This window comes from Danio aesculapii, chromosome 8, assembly GCF_903798145.1.
Source record: "Danio aesculapii chromosome 8, fDanAes4.1, whole genome shotgun sequence".
NCBI classification, from domain to species: domain Eukaryota; kingdom Metazoa; phylum Chordata; class Actinopteri; order Cypriniformes; family Danionidae; genus Danio; species Danio aesculapii.
Genome location: NC_079442.1, coordinates 7,133,741 through 7,146,943, shown reverse-complemented (window position 1 = coordinate 7,146,943; position 13,203 = coordinate 7,133,741). Strand labels below are relative to the sequence as shown.

Below are 13,203 nucleotides of genomic sequence, written 5' to 3'. Positions count from 1 at the left end.
TGTGTACAAACGAGACAGTGCAAAAAGGGCAGTAGTGCAAATCAGGAGTGCTCTCTCATTCTGTCTCTCTCTCGCTGTCTCGCTCTCACACAGCACTACGGCAGATGCACGCTCTTTCTTTCAGGAGCGCTACATTGTTAGACTGCCCGCTCCCGTTCAAATTACACCAGAGTTCCCGACCACTGCCATGTTTTATTCGGAAATTTATTCCCTTGCCATAAGAAAACTGGTCAGGTCCCACGGCTCCTGCGGTACAGCCGCAGGATTGCAGACCACTGCTTCATGGTACAGCCCCAGGATGACTCTCACATTATCATGGTTCAGAGTCAGAGCGTACTTGCACTACACTTTCCAAACCGTGCCCAGGCACGTTTCCCGGTTCTTTTGACAAGTGTGAGTGCTCCAAATCAGGCCCAGGCACGACTCAGTTGGCCAGCCCTGGCCCAGTAGGAAGAGGTGTGCCAGAGTGCGATTCGGTTAGGCTTTGGCGCAATACGCATGAAACGTGAGTGCAAAGTGTGCCTGAGCCCGAAACTGAAGACAGATGTCACTTTTTAGGGACGGTTTCAAATGGATTTATTAATCATTTTTTCTTTTCAATGAACGTGAACTATCATAGTTTATTAAAGACGCAAACCTCTCACTGCACGACAGCTGTACCTTCAGCAAACCTCCTAATACCTGCACCGTGAGGACTTTTATGATAATGTGTATAGTGTCAAATGTGGCTGATCTGTTCGCCAAAATATTTGATTGCATGTGACTGCAAATCACAATGTAGACAGCACCCTCTAGTGGAATTGTCATCTGAAAAGTACCCTGAGCAACGTATTTTGTTGTGTAAAAATGTAGACTGAGAAGCGTATTTACAATGAGACTGGGCTGCATAAATTAGAAGAATACATGAATATAGACAACACATACTAACGCAATCCCCACTGTGTTGAGCGAAAGCGCTTCTCTTCCTGTTAAACTGAACAGTCGCATCATCGATGATGTAAGCGTACTCAGGTTCGGAAGGCAAATGGCAGTATGAGTGCAGCCCATCAGGGGAGAGAGGAGGGGGGACGATCAAGCTTCAAGGCAATTGTAACTTGTGTGCGCATGCCCTCAGTTTATTTATAGATGTGTTCCTGTACCTGGATGGGGAAGATTCCTGGGAGAATGGGGCAGGTGATGCCGATGGCTCGACAGTCTTTGACAAATTTAAGAAAGGTTTCTGCTCTGAAAAACAGCTGGGTGACGATGAAGTGTGCTCCAGCATCAACCTTCTCCTTAAGGTACCTGATGTCATCTTCATAGCTCTCAGCCTCCGGGTGACCCGTGGGGTAACCTAACAATAAATGTGAGAGAGGTTTGAGTCAGAGAGAAATGCACATAACTAGATTCAGAACTGTCAGAAGTCAAAGACATATTTTTGGCTACTACTCTACAAAAAATGCGTGTCTTACTTTGATTTTTGTGTCTTGTGCGAATATCAAAAGTTCTTAAATCAAGAAGTATTTTCTAATAAAACAAGACAATATGTTAAGTTTGAAGAAATAACATGCCAAAATTAAGTGAGTTTTTCCTTAAAACAAGTTAAATAATCTGCCAATCGGGTTAGAAAAATAATATTGTTTTTCCTCTTGACATAAGATTATTTTTCTAACCCCATTGGCAGATTATTTACCTTGTTTTAAGGAAAAAAAAAATCACTTAATTTTGGCATGTTATTTCTTAAAACGAGACAATATGTTTTGCTTGACTAGAAAATGCTTCTTGGTTTAAGACTTTGTAAATATTTGGACTTGAAACAAGACAAAATATCCAAGTAAGAAAAGCTTTTTTTCAGTGTAGCACTGTTCAATTAAATTAAATTAAATTTTGTATTATAAAAAAATTATAAAAAAAACATTAACCGAGATGAAACGATTATTGTCTCATATCCCTCCCCCTTTCCTAGCAGCTTCCTTTCATTCCTCTGCATTTCACATGGAAATTTGTAAAAACATGTAACATGACTTTTGTAGCATGGTTAGTGCTTAATTTATTGATGTGTATTAGCCTCAGCCTCAGAGACGAGCAGAACACACACACACGTAGGTGAGCGCTAAAATGGTCAAATGTATGCAAAAATGTGTGATTATTCACATTAAGGCTTATTTGTTACGTAATACTGAACATAGGGGCGACACAGTGGCTCAGCACTGTCATCTCACAGCAAGATGGTTGCTGGTTCGAGTCCTGGCTGGATCAGTTGGCACTTCTGTGTGGAGTTTGCATGTTCTCCCCATGTTCGCGTGGGTTTCCTACAAGTACTCTAGTTATTTCTCCAGTATTCCGGTTATTATTAATCCAAAAAAAAACACACACACACACACACACACAAAATCACTCAAGCTCTTGACCTGAAGAACTAGCTTTAATAAGAAACCAATCCAAGTTTCACTTGAACAGTGAAAATGCTTATAGCACGGTTTGTTTCATTTGCATATTTTATTCTATTGTATTGTTTTTCTTTCCATTTTTCTAAGAACTTTTTGTTAGTTTATTACTTACATTCTGCTTCAGTATTAAGAATTGAAAATGTCATGATCTTATTCATCAGGGGTCGCCACAACGGAATGAACCGCCAACTATTCCACCATTTGTTTTATGCAGCGGATGGCCTTCCAGCTGCAACCCAGTATTGGGAAACACCCATACACATTCGTATTCACACAAACATACACCACGGCCAATTTTGTTTATCCAATTCATTATTCATAATTCAGAATTGTGATTACAATTCTGACCTAAATAATAACGATTATGATTTTTGTAATGAGAAATTGAGCATTGAGAAATGGTAATAGCGACACCATAAATTGCCTGTTTAAAGCTTACCGGCTACACAGATATCAAAGTAGTCATCGAATTCATGGCGAATGTGCTTGACCAGATCTGTTGCAAAGTTGAAACCACCATCTTCCTCCACCCAATCTTCCCCAACAGGATCTGAAAAATAAGATTAAATAAAAAGAAAAATAGGTTAAACAACTACTAAGGTTCAAACCCAATTCTACCCCTAAACATGTCCCATTTGTTTCAACTATGCGCGTATATATAAAAGGGTAGGGGTGTTCTGATTCTCTTTTGCCATGAGGTGAAGTGCTTGAACGAAGTGCCATAATCCCCTTTAAATTAAGATTGTTCAGAACCACATCACAAATGAAGGGTTATGAAAAATTTCCTTGAATACCCCATCCACAGCAGCAACATGGCTGAAAACATGGCTTAAAAGTTTATAAATTTTGGAATTAATAAGTATTTTTTACCACAAACAAGCATCCGTTTTTATTACATTCATAACAGCATTAATGTGTTGCAATCGTCATGATCGATTTTCAAAAACACATTTTGTTTAGCTAAATTTCGTCCTTTATGTCGACGCCAATAGCTGGCTTTGAAATGCTCCAGTGTCCATCTATCTGTGTTTACACTTGATGAACAGCAATGAAGCGTGGTGAATCGATTACCTTCACAGCAATCACAGTCATTTCTGTTGAGCATGTAAACACAATGGCCAATCAGCAGCGTTTAAAGGGGTGACCCGGAGTGTAATTTCACGGTTTGGTTGTGTTCATAAGATACAAAGCAATGTGAACTTATGCTTCATTTGTAAAAAAAATCACGTTATTTTTTAATATCTTACTTTGATAATATATACAGCTACTCAGCAAACACAACAGTTAAGAGCTGTCATATTTCCTAGTTCCTCCGAAAGCCCGCCCTCAAGAGGCTCTGATTGGTCAGCTAACGTAATGTGCTGTGATTCGCAGATCGTCTTCCCGTCACCAGGAAGCGTCACGTCCAGTCACTAGCAAGCACTTTGCCTCTGCTGTGTAAATACTGTCAGTCAGTGTATCAGTTTGAGTAGTTTGTCAGTTTGAGCCTGAATCAGACATAAAATGAAGAGCACACAGCTGACCCTAATGCCTGCTCTCTAAAATAAAATCTAACAAGTGTCTTTCATATATATATTTGAGTTATAAGCATTGCGAGTTACTTGAGATGCAAAACTCAGGGAAAGCAACCGCATACAGAGACACTGCAGAGCTGCTGAAGATTGTGGCTGTTTACAGCAGTTTGACGGATGAATATGAATCTGTAGCTAAATTGTTAACGGTGCAAAACAGCATTTCCAGCACTGAACTGTGAGAGATTCTGAAAGCTGTCCTTTGTCAAATGCTAGAGCTACTGTATATCTTTATTATAATTCGCTGGAACACAATTAAAATTCCACTGTAAGCACTTCTCTCTTTGTGTCGTGTCCTTTGGAAGCCCAACTACAGAAACAGAAGAAGCTCTATGGAAATAGCAGCATTTGGACGGCATTTTAGCTTTCTCTGCTATAATATTACTGCGCCTCTGGCCACTCCCTTCACTGCGCAGTGTGTGTGACTGTGGGAAATACACGTAACCTGAAGCATTTGTGATCTCACTAATATATATTTTTTGTAGTCCCCAAACTTTGTTCGCGTTAGGCTTTGCTAAAGCACAATCCCAATTGTGTTTTTGTACCCCTACCCCTTCGCCCTTAAAACCGAGTGTGAAGAGGAAGGGCTTTAAAATTTACCGCACTACAGCACCTGCACTCGTCATTATATGTCATCGCGATCTCTTGCTTCATAAGAGATCAGACGATCGCGACTGCTGTAGTTATTCCAATTGTGTTATTTTTAATATTTATCTTCAGGAAATCATTAAAGGCAATGATATCATGTTATCATAACGATATAATGTAACAATAAGATCGTAATACTGTGCATTTAACATAGTGGCCATATTCATCTATGTAAAAACACCAAAAACAACATTAACATTACAGCTGACACTGTAAAAAGCTCATTCTCAGCTACAATACTTTTCTGACAGGGTATTCGAGTGTCATCGAGTATCAGAATGTTGTGGGACTGCTATACAGGAGTTATTATTAGAGATTATAGATCTTGAAATTTATCGTTTTTTTTATTTTAGTTGAGTTTTTTTTAAAGCATGACGATAAAACTCGAGCATGGTTATGAATATATTAAAACATATGTTTGTTTGTTGTAGAAATTCAGAATAATGACAAAAAAAAACTAATTTGCGGATCTCCTTATTTCCAGGTGTAACTATCCTGCTGTTGTGGCTGGTGTATTCTGAGAGATTTTCTTACTTATTAAACCTTCACACTCTGCTCTTACTTTTGGAATGTCCACTCAATAAAGATTGGCCACCAGGCTAGTCAGATTTAGCCATGAAACCTCCAAGTCTAAATTGGCGTTTCAGTTCACTGTCTAACCCCCTAAGGTATATGGGTAGTTTTTTTTTTTTTTTCTAAAACACAGTTTTTTAATATAAAAATATATATTGATAAAGTTTAAAGTGTCATGTTTGATGAAATATAAGGGGTCAATAACTTTTAAAAATATATATATATATCTGGTATATATACCCTTGGTTTCGAGTGTGGTCCTGAAAAATCTGCGTTCAAAGGGCTATCTACCCTTTCCCCTTAGCCCTACGCCTTTAAGCTAAAAAAAATTTGAAACACCCCTATGTAAGGGGTAGAATTGGGATTAGGCCTTAGTTAACTCTAAGCCAATGTCTTCCATTGCATTAAACTTTGAGCGTATTACATTCAGAGATGATGTTCACACAGCTACATTACACATCAACTAAAGTTTGAAATATGATATTTCACCCCTTTAAGGACGTGCTCCATTTTCCATTAGTGGAAAATGGACGTTTTTTAAATTTCAATACCAATTGGTACCGAACTCGATACTTTTGACAACCCTAATCAGCAGGGGTAGTGTTATGAAAAATATTTGGGAACTGAGCCTCTGTATCAAGGGACAAAGGGAAAGCATAGGGCCATTGGTTTTAAGGCTAAATAATATTTTCTCCAAAAGCTAGACAGACACATTATGCTGCGTTCCAGAATGTCATTTTGGATAAATTATACAGCAGCACTGCAAACCCCGAATCACAGACAGCCACAGAGGAAAATAAAATTGTCAAACAGACTTGAGAGAAAGGTTGACAACCATAAATTTTACATTTTGTTTTAGTATTAAAACACATCAATAGTTACATAGTGTTTATTACTGTAAAACTGTATAAGAATATGTGATAATTAGGACACTGCCCTAAAACACAGATAAGAGAGATTTTTTTCTTTTTGGAAAATATGTGGTTTATTATTTCAGTGTCAATCAGTGACATTGTTCGTACCTCCTCTCAGGGCCATGATATTCTTTAGGCCGAGCCGCTTGGCTTTATTTAAGTGGTCTGTTATTTTCTCCTTTGTCTGATTGCAGCATGTTAAATGCAGGACGCTCTCCAGACCGCAATAGTTAACCGCTGTGCTTGCTATCATCATGGAAGATGTTTCTTTATCTGAGCCCGGATCTCCGGCGGGATGCCAAGTGATGTCAATGAAGAGAGGGCCTCCAGAACCCATTCGGTCAAATCTACCACACACAGAACAAAAAGAGATTATTTTTGCACAACGGTATTAGGAAAAATGCACAATTTTCAAATGCCACAATGCTAAATTAATCTCAATGCTACATACAGGGGTTGAACAATGACACTCAAATGCCTGGTTTTAGACCACAATAATTCATTAGTATGGTGTAGAGCCTGCTAACACCCCAAAGTGACTCAATAATATTTACATCTGGTCACTGTGCAGGCCATGGGAGATGTTTAACTTCACTTTCATGTTCATCAAACCACTCTGTCACCAATCTTGCGGTGTGTATTGGTGCATTATCATCCTGAGACACGGCACTGCCTTCAGTTTGATACAATGTTTGATCAAATGGGTGCACATGGACCCTTCAGAATAGTTTAGTAGTCCTTGGCAGTGATGCACCCATCTAGCACAAGTATTGAGCCTGGGGCAGTTTCTCAACCACTTTCCTGGAGGACCACCAGCTCTGCACATATTTCTTGTCTCCTTAACCAAACACACCCGATTCAGATTATCAGCTTTTTTGCAGAGACTGAAAGATCTGCAATTGGTGTGACATATGAGACATCCAAAACATGCAGTGCTGGTGGTCCTCCAGGAACGTGGTTGAGAAACACTGGCCTAGGGAACGCCATGATATTGCAGCGCAATCACTGATTCACTCCCATGATTCACTCTGGACATGCAACAGTCTGGGTGATACATTTCTTTGGGGTTTCTCCACACCATAACTCTCTCAGATGTAGGAAAGAAGTAAAGGTGGACACATCAGAGAGCAATACATCTTTCACATTGTCCACAGCCCAAGATTTTCACTGCTGGCACCATTCAAGTGGCTAAAGGTTTGGCTATAGTAGCCAGGCCACGTATAGAGCTATTACTCTGCCTATTAAACCTTCACACTCTGCTCTTACTTTTGGAATGTGCACTCAATAAAGATTGACTACCAGGCTAGTCAAATTTAGCCATGAAACCTCCAAGTCTAAATTGGCGTTTCAGTTCACCTTCTAACCCCCTAAGGTATATGGGTAGTTTTTTTTTTTTTTTTCTAAAACACAGTTTTTTAATATAAAAAGATATATTGATAAAGTTTAAAGTCTCATGTTTGAGGAAATATAAGGGGTCAATAACTTTTAAAAAATATATATATATCTGGCGCATGCCAGAGTGTGTGTGGTCACATGATGTGTGTTTTCAGCAGTATAATGTGGACAAAGAGCTGTTCAGATACACTAGGTGAAAAGCCAGTGTGGACGTGGATCGTTTTCATTCTAAAACGGCGTTTTAAAATGAAAATGTATTAGTGTATACGGGGCCAAGTGCACTTCATGGGCTTCAGTCACATGCACTTTAATGGTGTCCTTCAACTAATTAGAGTTTTCCATTGATTTATAATTAGCATATAATGTCACACCAGAGGACATGGTTTTTGAAGACTAAATGAATCCAGGAAATATAAGGGGTCAATAATTTTTTTTATATTTATTATTTTAATTTTAAAAATATTTTTTTATATTTTACTTTACTGAATGTTAAATACATCCAATGGTGTGACATAGCAAATATTAAGAAAAACAACTCCTAATAATATCCAAAGAGCATGAGTGCGATTTATCTTCATTGAGGGACATTTATCTTCATATAGTGCTATTGATTTTATATGAAAATATTAATATTTGTTTTCCTCCATGATATTTTCAATAAATGGGATGTCACATCAAAGGACAACAAAACGGAACAATTTTATTCTGGTTCCAAACAATGTAAATATGTAAACCATTTCTGAGACAAAGGCCCTGTTTACACTAATACATTTTAGTTTTAAAATGCATACATTTTGCTAGGGGTACACCTTCTGCCCACACTACCCCGGAGTTTTCGAGCACTGAAAAATTGAGCTTTTTAAAACGCTGAAGAGGCCATATTCGTTTTAATACGCTGCTGCTCCGTGTCATTGTGGATGGGGGAAAACAAAGACATCTGAAAACGGAGGCATCTGATTAGGGACTTTTCCTCAATATCAAGCGCACAAAGTTCCGATAGAGTACTTCTTCAAACAATGTACTTTATAACATCATTCGCATCACACTCTTAACAATAAAATGGAAATATGATACAAGGAACTGCCTATTTTCCTTTTGAAATTAACTTAACAGACACTAAAAATGTTAAGGTGTCATGTAGCTACATATTTATATGACCGTCATCTTCACTGTAGGCATATTTATAACAAGATGGAGCCTAAGACATTACTGCCTCCTTTCAATAATCAATAATGGTCATTATAAAAGTATAACGTACAATACGTTTTTACAATATAGGAAATAAAGGCAAGCAATCAGTCAGATGTGCATAATCTGTATACGTGTTTACATAAATTAACATATTAACTTTGCGCTCAGCCAAAACGCGTTACCTGAGAACAAGTAATAGATTCAAAAGACCAAGAGTCATAAGATAGAGACCAGATGAATTAAATATCACATTTAACAACTATAGTGAGATGAGATCCAGCGGAAGATCCTTAGTGAACTATCCGACCTGCGCTGCTCTCACCCGGAGAGGTATACTCAAAGCACCCGCTGACTGCCTGGAGCTCAGATGTGCGAATACGCTGCAGCGAATGCCAGAGTGTGTGTGTGGTCACATGATGTGTGTTTTCAGCAGTATAGTGTGGACAGAGAGCTGTTCAGATACACTAGGTGAAACGCCAGTGTGGACGTGGATCGTTTTCATTCTAACACGGCGTTTTAAAATGAAAAAGTATTAGTGTATACGGGGCCAAGTTCACTTCATGGGCTTCAGTCACATGAGCTTTAATGGTGTCCTTCAACTAATTAGAGTTTTCCATTGATTTGCCGATTTATAATTAGCATACAGTGTCACACCAGAGGACATGGTTTTTGGAGACTAAATGAATCCAGTTCCTGCTTTTTCGAAATATATGGATGAAAAAAATGATTGTGATTTACTAAAACAGCCATTAGAGGTATTCATCGACGATTTTAGGATTTTCTTTTTGACTTGTATGAGTTTATGAACTTATGAACAATGTTTGAGACAGTCACATCACAGCAGTTTCACAAGAGGTCAATGGAATACAAAGAAATGTGTAAGCATTTACTACAAACTAATACTGATTATAAATTTATTTTTGTCAAGTGTGAGTAAAAATTGCAACATCATATCAACAACAACCCACATATAAATGTCAATTTATGAATTATTTTCACACATGATAAACATGAGCAAAGGCAGCTATAAAAAAAATAAATGTACAATGTTCATCTGTAATAAACTAATAAATGAAAGCAACATTATTATAAAAAAATATATTTTTTAAATTAATCATTTAATGGCTCGTTTCCACTGACTGGTACGGTTTGGGTCGGTACTGGTCACCTTTATCAGGCTTGCGTTTCCACTATCAAGTGTACCCTTTTGATGGGCGTGGTGTATGACAGAAAGATTTAGTCGACGTCATTCTAGCTTGAGGAAATGTCTACAATAAAGCTGTACAAGTCGCTCACATATCATATGAGAAGCACTTCTCACAAAACAGAGGCTTCATACACATAAATACTTGTGTAGAAATGTTTATTACTAACTTTTCAATGAACATGAGTTGATTATAACTGCAGATCAATGACAGTGTGAAACAGCCTACTGTAACGTCTGTAATTATATTAAATAAATAAATAAATGAACATATATAAACACATACAGCCCTTTACAGTCTCCGATGGTACCCACTACAGAAGAACTACATATAGCAGACATTTCGTCCGTATTTAGATTAAAAAACAACACAAAATATAGCCCACAGTCTCTTATCTGTGTCTGTAATCTTCAGCAGCACATGTAACCTCTGTTAGACAGTAATTCCACCATTCCCAGTTCATATTAGTCCAAAAGGTGAAGATAATAGTTAAACATGGCATTTTGTTCATGTCTGCTGAAAAATAATGTGCTCCTTTTTTCCAACTTCTCCTTTGCTTTTTCTCGCGTTTGTCAGCTTCTAACAGGATCGGGTTTCAAAAGCACTTCAATAATCAAGCGCAGGTTATTATCATCAGCTCAAGGAGTTTGTTATTTCAGATATAGACGCGCAGCGAACTCAAGGAAGAAAGCGAAACCGCTCGCACTTCAGACTGCCTCGTAAAAAACTACGAGGCACATGGTAGATTCTGCTCTATTCCATGGCTTTGTGGCTGTTTATCAAGACGACGACAAGGTTTGTTTGAGCCCGGATCGACCATGGCTCGTTATTATATGTATATATAATTCCGCTGTAATCTCTCGCTGTGTATTTTAAACATGGCGGGTTTTTTGTTTTCATTCTGGCTTGTTGCGCAAGCAAGTGATGAATCTCTGTAAACCAATAGCATTCAGCTGCGCGTCTAGCTCCGCCTTTTGGTACCCTTTCTCGTGTTTCGTACCCTTTTGAAAGGGTGCAGAAAAAGTGGTACAGTACGGTTCCGTTCGGTACGGCTTTTGACAGTGGAAACGGCCATAAAAGGCGTACCGAACCGAACCGTACCACTCAGTGGAAACAGGCCATAAGTTAAATAATTATTACATTTTAAAAGCACAAATAAATCTCGGAAATCATATTATAAAACATTCTCCAATGTTTTTATGAGATTCACATAAAATACAGATTATATCATTTTTTTCTTTCCTACCTAGAGATAAGGTTGACAGCTCCAGACGATGTGCGAGGTGGGAAGAACTCTAATGAGAACCAGTGGTCCCCTGACTCGATTCGTCGTTTCATCTTGTCCCGTAGCCGGTCGGTGCGATCAGCGTCCAGTACCGGGGTGGAGCATCTGGAGCTCTCTCTGGAGCTCTCTCCGCTGTTACTGGCCCCGCTGGAGTCACTCTTAGACTGCCAACCCACGTCAGCTCTTTGGTTTACCATATTTCCTGCACCCAAGAATGAACATTGGCCCAAAAAAAACATTTAATAACAGGATTACATCTAATCTTGCATACTCTTCAAACGTACTACCCTTTCGTTATGTTTTGGGCTGTTTTTGCCCCATTGACTTCTATTATAATGACATTTTTTGATTGCAAAGCCATGACACCATTTAATCATGTATACTTGATTGTTGGTGGTTTTCCCTGTTGGGAAGAGGTAAATGTGTCATTTTTACTGTTGATTATCAGTTGGCACCATTATAGGCATGCGCAAAAAACGTTTCTGGTTTTTATATGGAGTAAAACAGCAGATTATAGTGTGTGTGCATAAATACATTTACTACGTTTGCGATGTTCTAAAAGAGCTCAGATGCTTTGATTTTTTTCAGACTTATCAAGATAAGTAAGCGCACAGAGGTCTCTCTGTCATATACACAAACGCAACACTCCATGTAGAAACTACAATTGTATCTGGATGCAGACATGGATTTGCAAGCTGAGACTGCACATCTCATATCTCAGTGTCAGACACAATGCACTCAATGGAGCTACTGACATCACTATGAGGGGTAGGGGGTTAAGTGTGGGCATTAAAAAGCATTGCATGCAGCTCAGATTGCAACTGCACCGAGTCTGCAGAAACTATGCTTTTTTTGGACAGCAATTGATGATCAACAGAAAAAGTTTAAAATGTTTCCTTAAAACTAACAGACTGAAAGAAACATCTAAAATTTAGTATTTTAATTTTACAGGACCTTTAAAATCTGGAAAAACTGAAAAAAATATTTCCCGAATTATGTTTAACAGAGCAAGGACATTTTCACAGTATGTCTTATAATATTCTTTTCTTCTGGAGAAAGTCTTATTTGTTTTATTTCGGCGAGAATAAAAGCAGTTTATCCCTTTTTTTAAAAATCATTTTAAGGTCAAATATAATAATCCTGACTTCAACTGTATGTATGTATGCATGTATGTATGTATGTATGTATGTATATATATATATATATAGTCACCGTAGAATTATAAGGTTCTATCTGCGTTCTAAATGATTTTGAGATATTGAGCTTTAAAGTTTTTGCATTCTATAAAGCAAACATGTGAAGAAAATTTCGATTTGTGAATATAATATTTACCCATTAAAATAAATAAATTGCCTAGAAATTCCATGTTATGTCATGAGAAAAGTAACAAATTATGTCACACATGGAAAAATCAATGTTAAACTTACATTTTGATGAAAAATAGATGGATAAATCAGACCAAAACACACTAACGTGGGCATTTGATTTAAAGATGATCAATCAATTCGATGCTTTAGTTACAGAAGACACAATCTGAATTTCAATTACCGAATTTAGATACAATCTCATTTGTGAGGTAGATATTGTGTAACAGTTTTTAATTGTAATAATTCTTTAACTTTGTTGGGAACACAGAATTTGTAAGGTAAGAGCCAAGCTTTTTTCCAAGTAATTTTATCTATTAGAGAATTCCAAAGAAATTTTTACCTCGGAGTGACTCTTTCCTTACACTGTAACACGTTTCTTATATTTTTATTACTACATTATAGGTCGTAAATGCATTTTGTCTTCAACTAAAAACTTTGGTTCTTTTACAACAATCACTTCAAATGACAAGTGGCATTTCATTACATGAGCAAGGCCATTAGGTATGGCCTTAATCACAGTATGAAATTCTTTATGAATAACAGGGAAATTATATTTAACCATAAAATCACCATATGAACAGAAGTTCCATTGTGGATGAAGTAAATCACGAAGATAATATCTTTT

At 37.6% G+C, this 13,203-nt stretch overlaps 1 protein-coding gene across 1 annotated transcript in view; it reads right to left on the bottom strand.

The window, feature by feature from the left end:
- The window catches only part of mthfr (methylenetetrahydrofolate reductase (NAD(P)H)), a 40,682-nt gene that overhangs the window by 26,395 nt on the left and 1,084 nt on the right, over positions 1–13,203 (bottom strand). The window contains exons 2-5 of the mRNA XM_056463100.1: positions 11,173–11,413; positions 6,244–6,482; positions 2,869–2,979; positions 1,140–1,333 (exon numbers count right to left, since the gene is read on the bottom strand). Of these exons, the coding sequence (XP_056319075.1) occupies positions 1,140–1,333; positions 2,869–2,979; positions 6,244–6,482; positions 11,173–11,408 (780 nt within the window). The 5' untranslated portion in view covers positions 11,409–11,413. The remainder of the gene's footprint in view (positions 1–1,139; positions 1,334–2,868; positions 2,980–6,243; positions 6,483–11,172; positions 11,414–13,203) is intronic.